At 37.1% G+C, this 20,693-nt stretch overlaps 5 protein-coding genes across 6 annotated transcripts; 2 read left to right on the top strand and 3 right to left on the bottom strand.

Annotated features, from left to right (window-relative positions):
• The first annotated feature begins 1,550 nt into the window (after window positions 1-1,550).
• LOC118053924 (cytochrome P450 71A16) lies at window positions 1,551-6,644 on the top strand. 2 transcript variants are annotated; one of them, XM_035065324.2, is made up of 7 exons: window positions 1,554-1,909; window positions 2,291-2,490; window positions 3,098-3,745; window positions 4,113-4,260; window positions 4,887-5,063; window positions 5,566-5,726; window positions 6,148-6,644. In XM_035065324.2, exons 1-7 carry the CDS (start codon window positions 1,675-1,677, stop codon window positions 6,226-6,228), a joined length of 1,650 nt encoding a protein of 549 aa, XP_034921215.1. In that variant the 5' UTR covers window positions 1,554-1,674; the 3' UTR covers window positions 6,229-6,644. The 2 variants fall into 2 exon arrangements, with proteins under 2 accessions (XP_034921216.1, XP_034921215.1); XM_035065325.2 differs by lacking the exons at window positions 5,566-5,726; window positions 6,148-6,644 and adding an exon at window positions 5,211-5,445 and having other exon boundaries at window positions 1,551-1,909.
• A 909-nt stretch (window positions 6,645-7,553) lies between these two features.
• On the top strand, window positions 7,554-9,601 carry LOC118053927 (cysteine proteinase inhibitor 12). Its single transcript, XM_035065327.2, has 4 exons — window positions 7,554-7,735; window positions 7,808-8,027; window positions 8,590-8,735; window positions 9,229-9,601. The coding sequence occupies exons 1-4, from the start codon at window positions 7,634-7,636 to the stop codon at window positions 9,361-9,363; spliced, it is 603 nt and encodes a 200-aa protein (XP_034921218.1). The 5' UTR covers window positions 7,554-7,633; the 3' UTR covers window positions 9,364-9,601.
• Window positions 9,602-10,334: 733 nt separating this feature from the next.
• LOC118053984 (putative disease resistance RPP13-like protein 1) lies at window positions 10,335-12,650 on the bottom strand. The gene has a single exon (XM_035065415.1). It carries the CDS (start codon window positions 12,648-12,650, stop codon window positions 10,335-10,337), a length of 2,316 nt encoding a protein of 771 aa, XP_034921306.1.
• A 141-nt stretch (window positions 12,651-12,791) lies between these two features.
• On the bottom strand, window positions 12,792-13,985 carry LOC118053986 (putative disease resistance RPP13-like protein 1). The gene has a single exon (XM_035065416.1). It carries the CDS (start codon window positions 13,983-13,985, stop codon window positions 12,792-12,794), a length of 1,194 nt encoding a protein of 397 aa, XP_034921307.1.
• Window positions 13,986-14,926: 941 nt separating this feature from the next.
• On the bottom strand, window positions 14,927-20,296 carry LOC118053925 (uncharacterized). Its single transcript, XM_035065326.2, has 6 exons — window positions 20,010-20,296; window positions 17,904-17,976; window positions 17,722-17,815; window positions 16,313-16,432; window positions 16,154-16,211; window positions 14,927-15,834 (listed from the first exon to the last, which is right to left on the bottom strand). The coding sequence occupies exons 1-6, from the start codon at window positions 20,040-20,042 to the stop codon at window positions 15,304-15,306; spliced, it is 909 nt and encodes a 302-aa protein (XP_034921217.1). The 5' UTR covers window positions 20,043-20,296; the 3' UTR covers window positions 14,927-15,303.
• Window positions 20,297-20,693: the final 397 nt, after the last annotated feature.

The following is a 20,693-nucleotide window of genomic DNA, read 5'->3' on the forward strand; positions in this document are numbered from 1 at the left end:
ATTTAAAAAACAACCGTAACCACATCATCAAACAAACTTAATACCCGATGACAATGTAAAAGTTTTGTTGCAATTGTGTTTACAAAGTGTTTTTTATTCGAAAATATATAAAAATAATATTTTTTTTATTTTTAAAAAATTATTTTTAACAGCAACGTATCAAAATAATTTAAAAACACCCAAAAAATATTAAAATAAAGCAAAGAAAAAAATAAAAAAATTTCATATTTTTTCAAAAATATTTTTAAAACACAAAAATAAACAAGATTTTATCTGATAGAAACTCAATTCAATTTCATATAAGTCAAGTACAAGGGTGGATGAAAGGTTTTTTTGGTCTCTCATTGAACTCGATATTTTTATTATTTTTTAAATATCATTGGTAATGCATATTTATTTTATAATCAATTTTTAAAATTTTAATGTGTTATTAAAAACATCTATTGTTATACTTAACCTAGAACTACATATCTATTATTTGCATGTTTAATTTGGTATTAAATATTAAATTTATTAAATTTAGTTCGACTAGACATGTTAATTTAATAAATTTATGAATAAAAACTTGGCTTGAATTAAATTTTAATTTAAATTAGTTTTAATATTGTCTTGATGAAATCTAAATAACTTGAAGGATTGATTTGTGAATTGAATCTCAATTCAAGAATATATTTATTCAATCTTTTTATAATAAAAATTAACCAAATCAAAGTACTATTCTCATTTGATGTAAAATTATTCTCATCCTACCTATAATAAAAATGAATCTAAGTTGTAAAATATCTCGAAAATCTTATCAACAAATGATATATTATTTATTTTAATTAACGACATTTCATTTATTTTTTTAAAAAAATTATAGAATTACAAAATATAAAAATAAATATCCAATAACGTGGACTTTAAAAAAAAGAAAGAAAAAAGAATAGCCAACAGCACATATATAAAATCAGACATTTAATATTTAATCAATAGTTTTTAACATAGTTATGTTTTTACGCTATTTGTTCTGGGATGCATTTATTAATTTTCTTACCTTTTGTAGACATGCAAAAGGATAAACACATTAGAGGTTTTTGGCGATTTCTAAACCTAGTAGTAACTTAAAGAGGATAATTCTATAAAAATATTATACTCTTAAATAAATATTTTGATATTTAATTAATATTTAATTTTAACAAATGTGTTTTTATATTATATTATTAAATAAAAAATAATTTTAATTTATTTTAAAAAAACCTAGTATAGTTTATGATCTAAATAGTTAATTTTCCCAGTTAAGTTGTAAAGTCCAATCAATATAATATAAAAGTAATATATATATATATATATATATATATATATATATATATATATATTTTAAGTAAAACTACTGGTCATGTAGTTTAGCCTGAACATCGAGATAGGGACTCGCCCGCCATTGAACAGTTCCATCACAGCTGATGGACCCTAAAACATACACGTGTCCTTATGTAACCGCGGACATAAAGAAAAGAAAAGAAAAGAAAGACATAGAATCCCAAAAATAATACAGACAGTGACGCCAACAAAACAACAATAATTACGACTCGAAAGTAAAGCAGTCTGTCACTCCCAGAATCCATTAAAAAAATAAAGAAAAGTCAAAGAATTTCTCTAATCTCGAGTGCTCTCTCTCTCTCTCTCGATGAGAAAATGAATTCTGTTTTGAACTCAGTTAATGATTTCGTTTCCTCGAAATCGACCAAAGAGTATGCGAAGAAGGAACTCAATGCGATTCTATGGGTTGCGTTGATTACGATTACTGTTTTCTCGCTTGAAAAGGTTTTTAAGCTCTTTAGATTGTGGTCTAAAGCTAGTCAGATCCCCGGTCCGCCTTGCAACTCCTTTTTCGGACACGGGAACCTCGGTTCTCGCGAGAATTTCATCGGTGAGTGTGGCTTGTTGATTTCGGTGTTTTGGTTTCTGTTTGGTTTATGAGAAAATGAAGGAAAATCTTAATTTTGCCTATTTGTTTATGTGGGTTTAAATTTTGAAGTTTAGTGAGTAGCTGGGTAATGGTGTTGACTGAAGTTTGATCTTGCCTTTTGGTTTCTGTCTGGTTGGTGAGGAAATGAAGGGAAATTTGGGCTTTCTTTTAATTCGTGAGAGAACGAGTTAGCCATGTCTAGTTTCTGTTCCCTTGTGCTTGCTATGATTGAATTTGAGATTGATTTTTGCTTTTTTCGAAGCTATGGTAGCTTGCAATTCTTTGATTCAATGATATAATTTGTTTAGAGAATGATTTTTTTCTTATATTTTTGGCTGTTAGATCTTTTATCGGTGGCGCATGATAAATATGGATCAGTTTTCAAGTTGTGGCTGGGACCAACTCAGCTTTTGGTATCTATAAAAGATCCAACCGTAATCAAAGAGATGCTTTTGAAGGCTGAAGATAAATTGCCTTTCATTGGGAAGGCATTTCGTTTGGCCTTTGGACGATCGAGTCTCTTCTTCTGTTCGTATGACCAGGTATAAGTTTTTCTTTGCTGCTTGCCCTTGAGTTTAATTATGTTTCAGTATTGGCATAAGATTTGCAAGGTTACTGAACTTTGAAGAATGTATGTAAAGGCTGAGTTTTACTAGTGATTTCTCTTGCAATACAAAATGTTGATAGGCAACAACAAAAGAAACAAAAACTCAAATCTTGCAGGGAACAACTCATGTGTTGCTAGTGACTGCATTGTATGCAACACGATGAGGCATGCACTTTATAGTTCAGAAAATGACATGTTAAGAAACTGGTAGCTTTTGGAATTAGGGAAAGTGTGATGGGTCTTGTGGGGGCTTAGAGAGAATATGGATTAAAAAGTTGCAGTGAGGGGGCTCTTTTTCACTTAGGAGGGGCAAGAGCCCCTAGGTTCTGTCTCTTTCTTTCTGGTTGAAAAGAGCACAAAGAAAAGAGAAACAACTCAACATCTTTATTGTTAATCAAGATGGCCGTCAATGGATACTGGAAGATACTAATCATAGAATATTCTTTTCCTCTATTTTTTTTTTTTTAAAAAAAAAACTTTGTGACCAATTTACATATATTAGCTTCCAATAGCTCCCATGCACAACTTCTTTCCATCTGCAGGCACAAAAGAGGAGGGAATCACTGGCATTGGAATTGAATGGTAAAATGCTTGGAAGAGCAAATGTAATCCCTAAAAATGTTGTGGACTGTATCATGGAAAGAGTAGATGATGCTGTTATGAGCAAAGGAAGTGTTGATTGTAAATCAGTTTCACAGCATATGGCTTTTACCATTTTGGGAACCACGCTTTTTGGGGATACATTCCTGGCTTGGTCCAAGGCAACTTTTTATGAGGAGCTTCTGATGAAGATTGCTAAAGATGCCTCTTTTTGGGCTTCATATAGAGTTACACCTTTCTGGAAACGGGGATTTTGGAGGTACCAGTCATTGTGCACAAAGTTGAAATGCTTAACTCTTGACATTGTTCAACAATGTGGGAAAAATTATGGACTATTTTCCCATACGGATCAAAACTCTCACATTGGAATAGAAAAGGTTGGAATAAAGGCTGCATCTGGTGCACCACCTTCTAATGGTGTTGAGATGCAAGATAAATTATTCACACCGGAGCTTGATAGCCATCTTAATGAAAGAGAAGAACCATGTGGAAACATTATGGGCGTGATGTTTCATGGATGCATAGCCACAGCAAGTTTGATTGGTAGTATCCTGGAGAGGCTTGTTACAGATGTGGAGATACAGGATAAGGTATGGACCTTCTTCTTTTATTAAGGTGGGCAAAGTAGACCCAATTACGTGGACCTTGATTTCTGCCTTTGGTCACTATTTTTTGAATTCTCTGCCATTTTTATTTTTCCTCGAATTTCATGTAAGGCTAGGGGAACTCGTCTGAATTAAATAGGATTTCTCATTACTGTTGGATGCTTTCTGCAGTGCACATGTGCTTGATTCCTGCTTCTTGCACATCTTTGGTATCACTGAATAGGTTGATGGAAAATTGTTAAGCTTTCATAGTTTGACTGTTCCATCTTCTTCACCCCTAGAGGATAGACTGTGATTTCCTTTGAGGTCTATACAACAATATACATGTAATTCAAATTTTGAAATTTTACAGATATACTCTGAGATAATAAAGGGAAAGCAGGGGTCTGTGAAAGAAGATCAAAATGTTGAGAAGATGCTTTTGTTATTGGCAACTATTTATGAATCAGCCCGTCTTCTGCCAGCAGGACCATTGCTGCAGAGGTGCTCTTTGAAAGATGGTAAGAGATTGCCTTCTTGTTTGCCAGTGCAGGTTTTTGTTTTTTTTCTTAGATTTCTAGCTTGCTTGCAGTATCATGATGAGCTGCCTGTTTCAAACCTAATTGTTTAAGCCCTTTGCTTCTTCCTGCTTGTACATCTCAACATCAACTAGGCAGGCTTTAACCCAAATGTCTTAAAGCTGGGGTGGTGGGTCCTTTACTCATTTCTATCTATATTCATGAATTCAGAAAATCATTTTTTAAAATTACGTGAGCGAGCTATAGTAAGTCTATCTAAAGATGTTCATGCATTGACTGTAAATTGACATACCATTTATATCAGGCTAGGGATTAAAAGGAAAGTAAACAGTGGTTGTTGCTCTTATCACTCCACTTGCAATGCTATCAACACGACTTAATAGTGTTTATTCTTTCATTGGAGATGATAGTGTTGTGGCTGAATTCAACCAATATTTCATTGGTCTTGTGTTGCTGTAGTTTCATCTTAACCTATCTGTATCTGTAGAGCTTAATTTACCATACAGCATTGATTTCTACTCCTGGGCATTCTTTCCTATTCTGGTTTTTGAAAGATTTTTATCTTACATCGTTACTGATTCTTTCTCTTTCCTTCTTTTGACTGCAAGATTTGACTTTTAAAAGTGGTCTAGTCATACCAGCTGGAGCGGTACTTGTTGTACCTGCACAGTTGCTGCAGATGGATGATTCTAGTTGGGGCAGTGATGCTAGCAAATTTAATCCATATCGATTTTTGTCAAAAGCCAGAAAGGATTATGATTTGGTGCAGGATACATCATTTACAGGTGTCACTTCTATCTATTTCCAAATACAATTGCTCCCAATATAAAGGAGTTCCATGTACCTCATTTCAAGTACTCCTGTAATATCTTTGATAATCACTGTTCATTGATTTCTGAAGTTTTTTGTTAATTGTAGTTAACTTGTTATAGGTGAGCCATGTACCCGTAGGCGTACGGGTCAGATTAGGTGATTTACCTGCTCCTGTCTAGCTCACAGAAGAGACATGGTTGGATTAGAAAATTTACTGTAGCATCCTTCATATTTTGCCATCTAAACCTTTTTAACTGCTCATAAAAAGTGAGACAACTGCACTTTGCAGAGCCATTCAGCTGTGACACTTGTTAGTAGAAAGTAATGGAGTAGAATGGCCCTTAGACTCTCTTCTTTCACCTGTGTCAAATATTGTTGAAGGCAGTATTTGCAAACATTGCATGGAATGTTGTGTTTTAAATAACATCAAATCTATTAAATATACTTTGGCACCAACTGTTCTATATGCTGCAGATGAAGCTGTGGATCCAATTCAGTGTTCATTCATTTTGAATGATCCAAATGATAATGCAGCGTTTCTTCCCTTTGGTTCTGGTATGCGGGCCTGTGTGGGTCAGAAATTTGCAATCCATGGAGTTGCCACTTTGTTTGCTTCATTGCTTCAACGTTATGAGGTTTGTGCTAAACTGCAATTATTCTTCAATTTCATAGAAGAAAAACTCTCCTTCACCCTTTTGTTGTCATTGATAGCATGCTGTTTCAATTTGGTATTCCAATATGTTAACCTTGGGTTACCATCTATTATATACATGGATGATTAGGCCATCCGGTAGTTCAGTTGACACCATAATCAAGGCTGTAGTAACTTGGTTCCCAAATGTTAAAGATTCTGTAGCAAGCAAAAAGTTGTGTAAAATCGATGCATTTGGTTTGTTTGACTAGTCTTTTTTAACCGAGTTCCCTAGATTTGAAATGTTATTTAGTTTGTAGACATATTTGATGGGAATAATAATTTCTCTTGCTTTGATGTTCTCATTTTCTGTGCACATGATCTTTGATCTAAAATTCTTTTCTTATTTTGATACCAAATCACAGGTAAGGCTCGAACCCCAGTTGGCAAACAACCCCAAATCAACAACTGGACCACAGATAGTGTTTGTGAGAAGAAACAGCTGAAAGACGAAAAAATGTGAAGGTTGTGGTGTGAATACTTGTCCTTCTTGTTACAACTCCAATTGTTGTATTTCCTGTTTTTCGGTCATTAGCTACGAGGGGAGAGGATGTTACATGAGTATGTTTTGTGGTCTCTTGTTTTTTCTTCTCCCTGTTTTAAATAGTTCAAGTGCTGTCAAAGCGGCATGCTATTTCTCCCATGTCTCTGAAGCACTCTGAGCCTCTATTTGCTATCGAGCCATATGGTTTTCTTCCCCGTATGTTCCTCGTATTCTTCCCTCCGATTTTGAACGTTTTTTACTCTCTCAAAAGTGGGAGTTTATGTTGTATCTTGACGCTTACAGAATACTGTATAACTGTATAAGGCTTTTAGCATGTTGGTTGGTTGAATAAATGTTTTGCATGCTAATGATTTGGTATTGCTCTGTCCTTCCTGCATAATTTGTAGGGCGGTATCGTTAAATATGTATTGCGGCCTAAGATCTTCACAGCTCCTAACCTGCGTACAGAGGCTGGTGATGCCTCCGGAGGAGAGACATTTTATTTTCTTAATTTCTGGTTGTAAGCAGATCTTGTCATCAGTTTTTTTTATCTTTTTATCTTGTTTTTACACTGCAGAGTTGAATAGGGACTCTCCACTGGATGGGGTTGTCTACAATTTTGACCATAGTTGCTAGACGGATCAACCCAATTACTATTACTAAAACAACTAAAAAACTAAAAATATATAAATTAAATTGGTGTTTTCGATAATATTTTTTTTAAAAAAAACCTGGAAACTGACATTACTTGAATTTGCTGGGTTTTATAGGGTAACTACTAGTATTCATATATATTCCTAATTGAAAACTATAAATGCATATTAAACTATTAAATTCTTTTTTAAAAATATTGTTTACTGTAAATTTATTCATTATTTTTTATTTAAAACTTATTTACTATTATAGTAGTAGTTACTTTCTAAAATTTATTTTTTTTAATTTTATTTTTAATAATAATAAATAAATAAATTTTAAATAAAAAAAATTAATTGTTTCTTAAAAAATTCGGAAGGCGTTTTTTCGCTGCAAAAAGTAACTGTGCCTAGGTAATTAATGTACATACGGAGCATCATCCCTCTTTCTCCCTTTTGAATTTCTTTATTAAAAAATATCTAAATGGACCCCACTAGTCCCCTGCAAGCTTAACTTACTCGCGACGCAGAGGATATATTCGAACGCCACGCATCCCAAGAAACCTATAGATGACCACGTATCGACACGCGTCAAAATCTCCACCCTCTACCGTGTCCTTTCAAATCTATAAATATAAAGCCCATGATCTTTTTATCATATCTCCTTTTTTATTACCCTCACTCACGTTTACCGTCACCACTACACCCACCCCAGATCATTTCTCCGACGACAAAATGGCCACCCTCGGCGGCGTTAAAGACTCCGAAGCCTCCCAAAATAGCGTCGAGATTGAAAACCTCGCTCGCTTTGCTGTCGACGAACACAATAAGAAAGAGGTAAGTAAAGTGAACGTAATAGTAATATGATAATCTCGGATTTTAAATTAATGGATTTGATTTTAATTATAGAATGCGATATTGGAGTTTGCGAGGGTAGTGAAGGCGAAAGAGCAAGTGGTGGCAGGCACGATGCATCATCTTACAATTGAAGCGATTGAAGCGGGGAAGAAGAAGATTTATGAAGCTGAAGTTTGGGTTAAGCCATGGCTTAATTTTATGGAATTGAAGGAATTTAAGCATGCTGGGGATGTTCCTGTGTTTACCTCTTCCGATCTCGGTGTTAAGAGAGGTTGATTAATGATCACCATTTGGTTCAAGCTATTATGAATGTGACCAACTGTTTAAAAAGCTATGTTGTTTGCCGATTTTAACAAAGTTTGTTTATGTTGGATGCTTGGAGTTTGTGTTTGTCAAGGAAAGTTGCTTTTTTTCGTTTTCGTTTTCGTCTATTTTGAGCATATTTGTAACGCATCATGATGTTTGCTTTTGAATTCACTAGAAGGATAGTAGAGTGAGTGCTCTGTGTTTCATTACTGGGCTTAATATGTAGAGCGATTGGTGCTTGGTACTTGTTATAGGAATTTCGAAATCATGGTTGAATGTGCGTGAAAATCTATTTGTTGGGTGTAATTTGTGGAGGAGGAGTGTTATTGCTAGTGAGTGTTGCTGTGTTTATATTATACGGATATGGCATGTTGTGAGGCAATTTCTTTTTAGAATGTAGGCAAATGGATTTTCAATGTTTTACTAGTCATGTTTTTTCGATATCACATTGGATTGGAACACTAAGCTTTAGAGTTCTTCTGCATTTTGAGTGGTAGTATTGTGCTGATTATTGGATTTGTAAACAGATGGCCATGGTCCAGGATGGCAATCAGTGCCAGTGCATGATCCTTCAGTCCAAGATGCGGCAAATCATGCTCTGAAGTCCATCCAGCAGAGGTCCAACTCATTATTCCCTTATGAACTTCAAGAAGTCGTTGATGCAAATGCTGAGGTCAGTTCTTTTTGTTCCTCTATCAATTTTGTTTTGCCTGTTTGCTATCTGTTGGGTTTGAACTGGGATATGGCTTTTCGAACTGTGGTATCTGTTCAATGCAGCCCATGCTTTCATCTATATTTACATGTAGAAAGAGAGCCTTAAAACATTTGCAGAACAACTTTATGACAATGAGAGACTCTACTCAATTCAACAACAACCAGTCAATGTCTGGCTAATATGGGCGGGGTTAGAATTGTTGTGTTGATCCAATTTACGTTTAATCTCGATTAAATGTGCCTGGTACACAAAGCCATTAGTTTGTAGATTTGAGCATGATAGTAGTCAGGTGGTATTTTATTCCCTGCTTCCTTGGTAAATGATCTATCCACTTTTGTTTTCTTAAGAGCAGAGATACATAATAGCCATGGCCATGGGTGAAGTATCATATTCAAACACAAACAAAGAGTATAAACATGAATTGATGAATATTATACTTGTCAATCAACAGGTAGAGGATGATTCTGCGAAATTTGATATGCTTCTCAAGGTGAAGAGAGGAAGCGCTGAAGAGAAGCTCAAGGTAGTGGTGCACAAGAACAGTGAGGGCAGCTACCATCTCAATCGGATGGAGCCACATGTCTAACTCCATGACTTGTTAAAATGGCAATAAACTAGGAATACCCATGCAACTCTTGCTTCCTATGTTGCGAATGGCTGAATGCACTGAATGTTGATGCTAATATTATCTATTTTATGTGTTGTATATATGCATTACTGTTCTTGACATGTAGACTTTACTTTCTACATGTAATATCAATTTTACTTTCACTTCCCGATTTTGTCAGGAAGATATATAAAAATGATGATCTAAGTTGTTTTTACCACTTTTGAAACCTTATCTATCGGGTTGACTTAAGATCTAAACTGAACCAGGTTTCAACAAAAACAGGGGGACAATACATTGACGTATCAATTTAGCAACCACATTAGTAATAAAATAATCTAAATATAAATACTTTATTAGAAAAAATTAAAATTCACACTCAAATAAAAAACCCTAAAAGTTAGCATATACTCAAATAGAAAAAACAAAAAACAAAAATAAAATTCTCGTACCAAAAATACCATTAACTCTTTATTTATATATTTTTCTCCATGAAGAAACATTCAATATCTGATGCCTGCATTTGCTAATTCAGCGCAAGGCAGGCCTTGTTCTACAGAGAAATCTGCTAAAGACTATCTTTCTTATCTCCTTTTTTTATAATGAAAATCTTTCATTTTTGACTTGCAGACCCAGCTAAAATCTCGTTGTAGTGATGGCCCATTACGTGAAGTTCTTCCATCTCGGAATCTGGAGAGTAATCATCAAGGAGTAGCTCTACTTCAAGTCTCGTGAATTCCTGTTCTTGAGGAGGAGCCATGACGCCAATTCTGTTCGATCATCACTGTCGGAAGAAATTCGTATCATACCAACGCAACAGGAAGAATGAGAGAACATATTGAAAAGGATGCTGGACGAAGGAAAGGAAAAGATATTGAATTGTGATTGATAATACAAAGAATGCTGCATGAATGAAAGAAGACAGACTCTTGCTCACCGAGTCTTTTTGCTCAAGCTGGGAAGATGGTCTTGCACCCATTAATCTCTACGTTGGGGATGTGGGAAATCTTGTCCAAATCTTCCCCTTTTTTCAACCTTAATTCTAGCAAAGGGCATCCCCAGATTGCAAGAGAAGAAAGGGAGGAGGGAAGCCCCTCTTCTGGCATGGATTCAAGCTCAGAGCAAGCCACAATCTCCAATTTTCTCAGAGAGGTGAGGTGTTGAAGCTCATTTGAATCCAGGGATTTCAGATTTCGAAGACCCCATATTGTAAGCGATGTAAGACTTGGGGGCAGCATCATCATCTTCTCTGGGAAGAATTCCGCATCTTGTATTGGACCAATTTTAAGATTTGAAAGAGAAGGGAGTGATTGCAAATGCCATTGCATGCGATGAGGAATGAGTTTGTGGCACTCAATGATCTCTAGCGACTCTAATTTGGAGGGAAAACCCCCTTCTGGAAACAACTCAAGTTTTGAGCAAGCATATAGACACAGATCCACAAGGGAAGGGAAGAGGAAATGCATGTGCTTAGGCAACGACTCCAAGTTTATGCACTCAAGTAACTGAAGCTTTCTCAATTCCGGAGCACGTAATTCAGGAAAGTGTACTAGATTAGGACATTGTATTATTTTCAGAGAAGCGAGAGAAGTGAAATCCACAGGACATTCCTCATCTGCACATAGTGATTCAAGATTTGCGCACCTTTTGATCTCAAGACTTCGTAAGTTGGGGAACAGCTCCAGGTTTAAGCACTTGAGTGAATCACATTTCTCGACTTCAATTGCCTGTAAAAATGTGGAGATGTCACCTATTTGCTCCATTCCTTTGAGCAGGAAATCTCCCTCAAGACTAACCAACCCTGGAGACGATTTTTTTATAAACATGTAACGAGAATTTCCATTCAATTTCATTGTAGTGAAGATGGGATTCTCTGGAATTGAAACAAGAAGCAATGGACAATTTTCAATTCCAAGTGTTGATAAGGAAGGAAGAATAGGCAAAGCGTTTGTTAAGTTCGGACAATCTTGTATCCAAAGCTCCTTGAGAAGTGGGAAAGCGCCTCCTCCTTCGTCATCACTATCTGTATAAGGAATCCATTCACGCCATCGCGGCATGAATAGGAACTCTAACTTTTGGAGAGAGGCAAATGGTTTCTTCATGGACGGGCAACGTCCATAGAACTCAGAACCAACAGCCACGATTCTGTCGAGGGACATGACACAGAGCTGCTTGAGAGATGATAACTGCCCAAGTGGTGGTAAGGAGGTGCAATTTTTACATTGATTAAGTGTCAATGTTGCTATATTTGAGAAGGCAGAGTCTCCTACCCAATCTGGAAACAGTCTACCTCCATAACCACAAATGACAAGACTCTTCACATTTGAATGAGGCTCTAGTTTTTCAAATATGACTCTCTCCCGCTGTGAGTCACCAGTGCGACCATCCCATGAAAAACGCAACTTCTCAAGGTGCTTCTTGCTCTTTAAACCAGCTTCCAAAGCATCTTGAACACTCACAATGTTTTGGAGATCCCATATACTGAGTGTTCCACGTAGATTCACAAGCTTCCCGAGCTCTTTCAAATTGGATCCTCTCTGTTTTCCTAGAAAGAAATCTGTCAATTTTTCAAGCATTATTAACTTACTCATTTGTGATGGCATCTCTCTCAAGTATGTCCCTTCTATAATGAGATGTTGTAAGTTTATCAAGTTTGACATGTTGGTTGGCAGCACAATGAGATGACGACACCCTCTCAAGATTAATGTTTGCAAATAGTACAAGGCGCTGACCTTTTCGGGTAGCCTCGCCATGCTCATTGCAGAAAGGTCCAGGTACCGCAGATGTTTCAAGTTGCCAATTGAATCCAGCAATGGAGTTATCCGTACAATTTTCTCAAGGGTGTACAACTCCCAGTACTGTCGAGACAAAGACAGCACCCGTAGACGATTCAACATTGGCAATAAATCATGCAATACGTTTTCATCCAAATCTATGTGGAATTTACTTTCATCTGACATGGATACAAAGGTGCGCAAAGGTGGGACTTCATGAATATCCCCAAAAATCTTCAAGACATGATTATAATCTCTAAGTTGATGTGAGAAATGACGAGTCTTTTTCGGAGCCTTAGACGAACCAAATTCCCCTACCTTGAAGCAAAACTCTCCAGACACATACTGAGCCAAGTCATTTATGAGGTCATGCATGATGAAACTTGATGGATCATCTCTTGATTGTTGAAATAATGATCTTGATACAAGATCATCGAAGTACTCGTTGCCTCTATCTTCCATGTCCTCCTTTCCGAGGAAGCCCTCTGCCATCCATAACATGATTAATTGATCCTTTCGAAATGTGCTTCCCTTGGGGATAAGAGCACAGTAGGAGAAGCACCGTTTTTCATCGGAAGGCAGATGATAATAGCTCAGTTTTAGAGCTGGAGGAATTGTTTCATTTGACAGACTCTACATGCTGCTCTTTGCTATCATCTCCCATTCCTTATAATCTGTTTTAGAATGAAAAACACCCCCAAGTGTTCTTGCAGCCAAAGGAAGTCCTTTGCACTTGCTCACTATTTCTCTACCAAGTTCTTCCACTTGTGACTCTGCAGTGGAATTTACGCCACCAAATGCATGGTTAGCAAACAAAAACCAGCACTCCTCATCTGTAATTCCATCCACGGGATGAGGGGGGATGACAGTTTCGATGGCTTTTGCCACATTTTCACTGTGCGTTGTTACAATGATCTTGCTTCCTTTCTCCACATCCTGCAAAGATAGCAATAACTTGTGCCACTCATTATAATCAATGCTGCAAACATTATCTAGAACAAGGAAAACCTTTTTCCCCTCCAACGCCTCCTTTAGAAGCTCATCTGCTTCCTTGTTAGCAATAATCTTTGCATTGACCTCCTTAAGCATGTCCTTAATTACCCTGGACACATCGAATTGTTCAGCAACCCAAACCCATGCTTTCAGCTGGAACATTTGCTCTACTCTCCTGTCATTGTAGACAGTATGAGCAAGAGTGGTTTTTCCAACCCCACCAAGACCCACTACAGGAATTGCAACTAATTTTGGGCCATTTTCACGGTCCATTTTCAAGAGCTCCATTATAGCTTCCTTATCAGCATCCCTTCCATAAACATGAAATTCATCCAGCAGAGGACCTTTTTTCTCTGTCAATGGTTTTCCTCCAGCAATACCTTGTATCGGACGAAGATCACCCTTGTGTCTTACTGCACGCTCAAGTTTCTCAAAAATCTTCTTTAACTTCTCTTCCGTCTCCTTCTCCTTCTTGCTAAGAAGATTGAGTTTGGAAGACAAAAAGTTCCACACGTGATCCATGCTGGTTTGAGAGTCGCCTTCAAACTTTAATCGCTGAGCTTCATAACCAATCTCATCCAACAAGTCTTCGGTTTCATAGACAGCATCCTTAACCTCATCGAGCCAATTCTTCACATCTGGCTTGATCAGCTGCTTCTCCTCAGCGTCACCAAGCAACTCACTAACAGCATTCAGTGTCCCTATCAGCTTCACCAACAATCCATCATCGAGCTTATGACATTTGAAGAAGGTTCGTACCTCAGGAGAAGCCAGGTGCTGGATCAAAAGGTCAACAGCACCGTTGAGCATACCTCCCCCGATCACAGCTTCCATGGAATATATCTTCAAAAAGGGTGCAAGCGTAGAGAGAAAGATGGTGAAATTAAGCAAAAGCAAAGGAATCGTAGAGAAGGAGAAAGGATGAGATGATCGAGAGTTTGATTTAACAATTTTCCTTAATTATTAATGTGCTAATTAGTTGACTTCGAAAATATAATAGTCACCTTGAAGATTGGCATTGAACTGCACCATATAAAACTGACAAAGCCATTAAACTTCAATTCAATGAAGAAATCACATGGTTACGGTTAGGAAACACGTATAAACAATGTAACAACCTTGACCGGGAATCATTCTCTTTACTTTATTTTTTTAATTAATATAAATATTCGGGTTAGATTGCATATATCTTAACTAATTTTACATTCATTCAACGACTGATAAGCAAACTTAAATTTTTATTAATTGAGTTACACCTTCGTGACTACAAAAGGAATCATTCTTAGTATGCAAAGACGATGCACGAAAAACATGAATTAATGTCACAATTCAACGGCACCTGGCTCTGCAAGCAGGACAGGTCCTGAATTGAGTGCCGGCGAACCACACCCTCTAGTTCAGCCAACGTTCCACCACTTTAATCCCCCAACTTGGGTCATAAGCCAGCGCAACCTAGATGGCTCCGCGATACATCACTTGTAGCAGGGGCCTTGTATAGCCTTCGTTACCAATGTGGGATTTGAAATATAGAGCAGTAAAGGGGTAGTGCGGTTCTATCTATTCGAGTCTTAGCATGTTATCAATTTGAATTCGACAGCTTTCGACAGTTGGGTTAGAGCCTTTCACTAATAGAAAGCGTGCAGATGCAGATCGAACAAGATCCGATCTTTGCATCTATTACTATTATATGTCACTCGTAAGTGTGCAGATCCGGTAAACCAGTAAAGGGGCTGTTCGGTGTAACGTGAAAAGTATCAAACCAACTACAGCTAGACTTTCTGATGGAATATGGCTGAACTAAAACAGAAAAGAGTTCACACACAGCATTCTCAAATGGCAACTTCTACTACGGCTATCCCATCCTTCCTGTATCAGATAGTTAAGTTACACAAACTAACAATCTCATATTGTCAGCAAATCTACTACTACTGGAAGTTGTTAGAGAATGGCATGACAGAAGATGCATAAAGATTCACACAGAAGAAAAGGAGAGGTTCAGAATCGGCGTTTCTATATGGAGAAAGGATTGAGCATATTTCCGTTCTCCACCTAGGGGTTCTTACCCAGCTGTTTCTTTCCTCTCCTAGTATCCATGCTCATTAATTGGATCCTGACCACCAATCTTTTCTAAGAGCCTCAGCTAATAGCATGATCATCCTTCTTCATCATAATCTTCCTCCTCCTCATCTAATCTTGTGCTGAGTTGTGCAAGCTGAAGAGGGTCAATAGCCATCTTGTCCATCTCAGAAAGTGACCAACCCGGATATTCTTCATGATTAGTTTCTGCAGCAGGCTCTGCTGATAAGCTAGGGGCTGCAGTGGTGGCCGAAGTGGTGGCAGCAGCTGGTGCTGCTGCAGCGGCGGTGGCGGCTGGTGCTGCTGCAGCCTTTGCATCCTCACTATCATTAACCTCTGCATTAAGATCAAAGTTTCGTTCTGCTTGACTGGCAGCATCACTGGCTATGTTATTTTCCTTCACAGACTCCTTTGACTCTGAACCATTGTCCACCACTACTTCAGGATTTGAGTTATTTTTAACACTCTGCGAAACGGTTGGGGAGGATTCAGGTTCAAGGTCACGACTAGAAGGCTCTCTTTCTATATGTCGAGCACCTCGTCCACGACCCCTCCCCCGTCCTCGACCTCTCCCTCTGCCACTGCCGCCAGCATGGCTCGTCTCATGCTGCAAGAACAATGTCAAAAAATCTCTTTAAATCCCACTCCAATAAAGAACAAGATGTACCAAACTTAAACTGCTGAACATAACATCTTCCTATGTTTCCGGTGCCTTCTGGGATGAAAAATAGTAGCCAGTAGAACTAATTGTGTGAATTCACTGCAAAACTCACACTCTAAATGATTAAATTGGAGTTGAACTATGATTGAGCATAATGTTACTACCCTTGCAAATAACTTAGAAAGAACAAAAAAACCAACAGATTGATGATTGAAAACAGAGCAGAAAAATGTTTATACAAGAAATATTTTAAGGGGTACCCTACCATCCTGCTTCTCTTCAGCTCCTCATCACTGTCATTGCATTCATCTACAGTGGGCTTTCTGGAAGAATTACATGCAAGTGAGCAAACCTAATTTGTCAATCCAAGATCCACATAAAAAAAAAGGAAATGAAAAATAAATAAAATGATCTCTATAACCACCTCTTTTGAAGAGGTCTATGATCTGCAGCAGCATCAGAGTGACCATGACTATAGTCAGGAACCTTGCTGACAATTTCTCTTAGAAAATCAAACACGTTATAGCTCTGTACACAGTGTTTTCTGCAGTTTAAACAAGCAATTCAATTAGATCATATCTAAAATAAAAAGGTAAGAAGGGGCTGGGGAAACATAAGAAGAAAAATTACAAACGAGAAAATTGACCATGCAACAAAGAATGACAACCCACCCCAACCACCCTAAAAAATAAAAACTGAAACACACACTCTAAACCAACAGGAGAGCTGCCATTGAAAAGTGAGAAGAGAGGAGAAACAAATGCAATCAGCTTCACATATGTTGCTCAACAAAGCATACATGGTTGATAAGAGCAAATTGAGGACTATTAAACTCAATCATAATTAGTCTCCACAATGAAGGTTGCAAAAGAAGTTTCTGGTGGTGGTAGCAACTCCTAACTACAAACACACATGCATGCGAGCACATGTATATGGTGGTGCTAAAGACTTGCTCCAACCAAAGTACAGTAAACAAATCAAAGACAATCATTCTGATCAGAGCATTTTAGGAGGACAAACCATATATTCTACACCTATTATAGATGGAAATCAGATGATTTTATTTTCTCTCAGAATTTCAAAAAACTTCTGTTCGGATAATACAAACCCATAAGTGTTTTCAACAGGGTGGTTTGTTTTCAGACTAAAAAAAGTTGCGAAAATTCAATGCTGGGCCTGGAACACGCACTGATTGCCAAGCTACATGCACTATGAAAACTTGTAAAAATAAAGTAAATCTGGAAGCAGACATTTCATTTTATTTATCTCATACTGTTCCATTAACTCATGCACATAATACTTTCCCAAAAAACAAAAACCATGCAGAATTCACTTGGTCTCATGAACAGACTCATCCAGCGGTAAGCTAAAATTTATGGTTTAAAAAGAGAATCAACAAGACAGTTGGACAACCATTCTGGTTCAGCCCCAAAACCCTCCTTGGCCATAGATATTGGTGAAAACACCGCACCTGGTGATTGAACCGTGAACTGATCAACCCAGCGTGGTTTCAAACAATTGGGTGGTTTTTCCTACACTAAAAAATAGAGAAAATTCAATGGTGGGCCTGGAACAGTCTCATCACCTAAGCCCACTAAACCACCAGAAAAAAGGCTATCCCTTTGCTTTCTTCTCCTTCCCTTGGCATTAAAAAAAAATCATCGTAGCTGAACTAAAATTTACCATTTAACTTAAACCCCAATGAAAATAGATGGATGGAGAATCCATGCGCATAATGCAAATCAACATGGTGAACATATCAGGTTGCATGAACTCGTCCATTAGCTCATACAAGCACGACTCTTAAATGAATAAGAGCAATTTCAGACTTACAGATGCAGTGAATTCATAGTCTTTGCTCCTCGCTGAAGGGTGATCTCATATGTACGGTCACAAAGGTCTTGAAGAAACAACTCCAACGCTTTGGCTGCATTTATATCCAAGTAAAGCATAAGCAAGCAAACATTTTTTGAGAAAGATTGAAGGCTAAATCATAAATAGTCACAGCTACTTACAAACTAAAACAGGCACTGCCAGTGCTATCTTCCCAACATCCTCATCAGCTTGCATAATTTTTTTTATGCGAGCCTGCCAGATAAAATTCGTCCATTATATAAAAACACTATTTGAAAAAATTTCAACAAAGCATTAACTTTAAATTCAAATAGAATTTTCTGTCAATTTTCCAATAATGGAAACATCAACAATAGCACACACAGTTTTAATCGGTTATATGAATCTCGAGTTGAAGAAGCAAAAATTAATCTAAGCAACTCTCATAAGGGAAAAAAATAATTTCTGCACGAGCTGCCTAGATTCCAGCATGACTTAAAAGCATCAACATCTCAAAGAAATAGTGTTTTTTTCCCTTTTCTGAATAGCTGCACTACACTTTCAAATTTCTTGAAACTATTTATTCTAATTGGAGTTGATGACTAGTAATTGGTGTGAAAAGTGAAATTGAGGTTTGATTACGTTCTATATGCCATCTCAAGAGAAAACTAACATCACCAACTAAATGCTCCACAAAAAGGCAACTTTGTCTATAAACACCTCAATATCACAAGGCCCATGCCACAGCTTGTTCCAAGTTCTTCAAACTGCCATGCGGAGCCTGACAATCAATTGAAACCGGATCCAATAGACCTTCTTGATTTTGTGACAAAATGTTATGCTTCTGATAAAATTTTGTGAAAGGGGGGAAATTAAGAGCCACAAGTGAAAAGTTCTGCCATACTCTAATTTGTTGGCCATTCTGCAATCTTTGATGGAAGTGACTAGAGCAGACTAACCTAGTGGGTGCACTGAAAAGCACAATTTATTAAAATATTCTTACATGATGATGTAGAGATGTTTGGAATTGTCAAGAGAAAAGGGCAAATGATATCTGGGAAGAAAGGTTTAGAGATATGAACAGATTTTCCTTCATCAAATGCATGCAGGTGTTGGGTGTCAGTATACGAGGCAAGTGCTGGCCACTATAGCAAGGGTTTGCAAGGGCAAGGACAAAGAAGCATAAACTACAATGGAGCCCCGTGCTAAAAGAATACATTATAATTGATCAAGTGTGCTTGAAAACAGGAAACTCAAAACACACATTTCGACCAGATCCAAAATCCCCATTTCCGTATTAATATGAAAGGCATGCTAGCCATTTGAGGCAAAAGAAGATGAACATGTAGAAATGGCCCTAATCACAGAAACAAAGATAATTGTAGACCAAATCTAAATAAAATGTGGATCTTAAATCATCCTAAGGTCCAAAATACATATATACCGAATGATTATTTTTAACAGTAACCAACAACCACAACCAACAGCAAAATCTAGAAAACAAAATCCAAAACCCACGTCCCTTGCAATAACAAAATCCCAACCCACTAGTTTGAAACACAATCTCACAAGCCCACATGTCAGGTCTATGCCACAAATAAAAGAAAACATTGACCACAACCAAAACCGAAGGAAGAACCTGCTCAACACTATCTACACCTAGCATTTACTAAGCCAGACACCTCATAACACACCCAGAAAAACAAAAACCCATCAACTGATCACTCAATCATACAATCAGCTAAACCATCAAGAAAACACATCCCACGCCATATATCAACGTAATAGCTCCATAATCGACACAGTTACAAACTAATTATTCTCATTAATCATAAAGAAAACTAATCCCTCAAGAAAACAAAGTATCCACCAGCCAACTTCACCTAAAATCATGACACTTTCAGTAAAACAATCCCAAATCAAGAACAAAACCAGACCCAGATCATAAATCCACAAATATTATCTGTCTTTAAGCTGATTCCAACTCTAAAACAAAACCAAACTGTTCAAAAACACATCTACAAAACATCTAACCAATCAATCTATCATTCAAAAAACTTCAAACTTTCCCTTCATTTTCCCAACTGCTAAACAAACAAAGCAAAACCCAGATCACAAAAACAGCAAAGAAGAGAAAAAATAATACTTAATAGCCAATAGTCAAACCAGCATAAAAAAGAACAACCAATAAATCAATCTAAAAGTGTCAAACTTTCCTTTCGTTTGCTCAACTACTAAACAAATACAGCAAAACCCAGATCACAAAAGGAGCAAAGTTAGGAACTTACAGCTGGAAAACGAGTATCAAGCTTCTTCCTCATGGCTTTGTCAGATTTGAAGCATTAAATAATAACAAAAACAGCCAAAAAAACACAAAGAGAGAGAGAAAGAGAGGGAGGGAGAAAGAGTGGAAATGATTCTTTTTAATTCAAAGCAAAATCATTTCTCTCATGATTGAGCTGACATGATCTTACAAACAACTACTCCAAGGTTAAGTAGAATCGATCTCTGTTTAGATCCGAAACCTTATAAAAACAGCTGTCTTATTTCCATGGAATATCCGTCCGTGCGTGATGAAAAATAGAAGGCAAAATAATAAATTGGAGGATAAGGTAACGTGGTTGGTGTTTGTAGTGTACGACGGACAAACACGAAAACGCCACGTGTCTGAAATAACATCATTTATTTGACTTTCTATTGCTCCAAACTGTTTCATCTTGACATGGGGAGATGTGATTGGGAGGGAAAAGTAAACATTTTTTTTTTTTTGACCTTTTCTTTTGATTAATTTATTTTGATGAAAGGCAAAGGAAAGGTATATCGGGTAGCGCAGAGGAGAGAGATGAGATTTAAGCCCTTATAGTTTTATAATGCTTACTTTAGTCCTCCGACTGTTATTCACATCCTATGTTGATCCAATTAGAGTCAAATAACAGAGAATTTTTACAAGAAGAAAGATAATTATAGAGCAG

This window comes from Populus alba, chromosome 1 (genome assembly GCF_005239225.2).
Source record: "Populus alba chromosome 1, ASM523922v2, whole genome shotgun sequence".
Taxonomy (NCBI): domain Eukaryota; kingdom Viridiplantae; phylum Streptophyta; class Magnoliopsida; order Malpighiales; family Salicaceae; genus Populus; species Populus alba.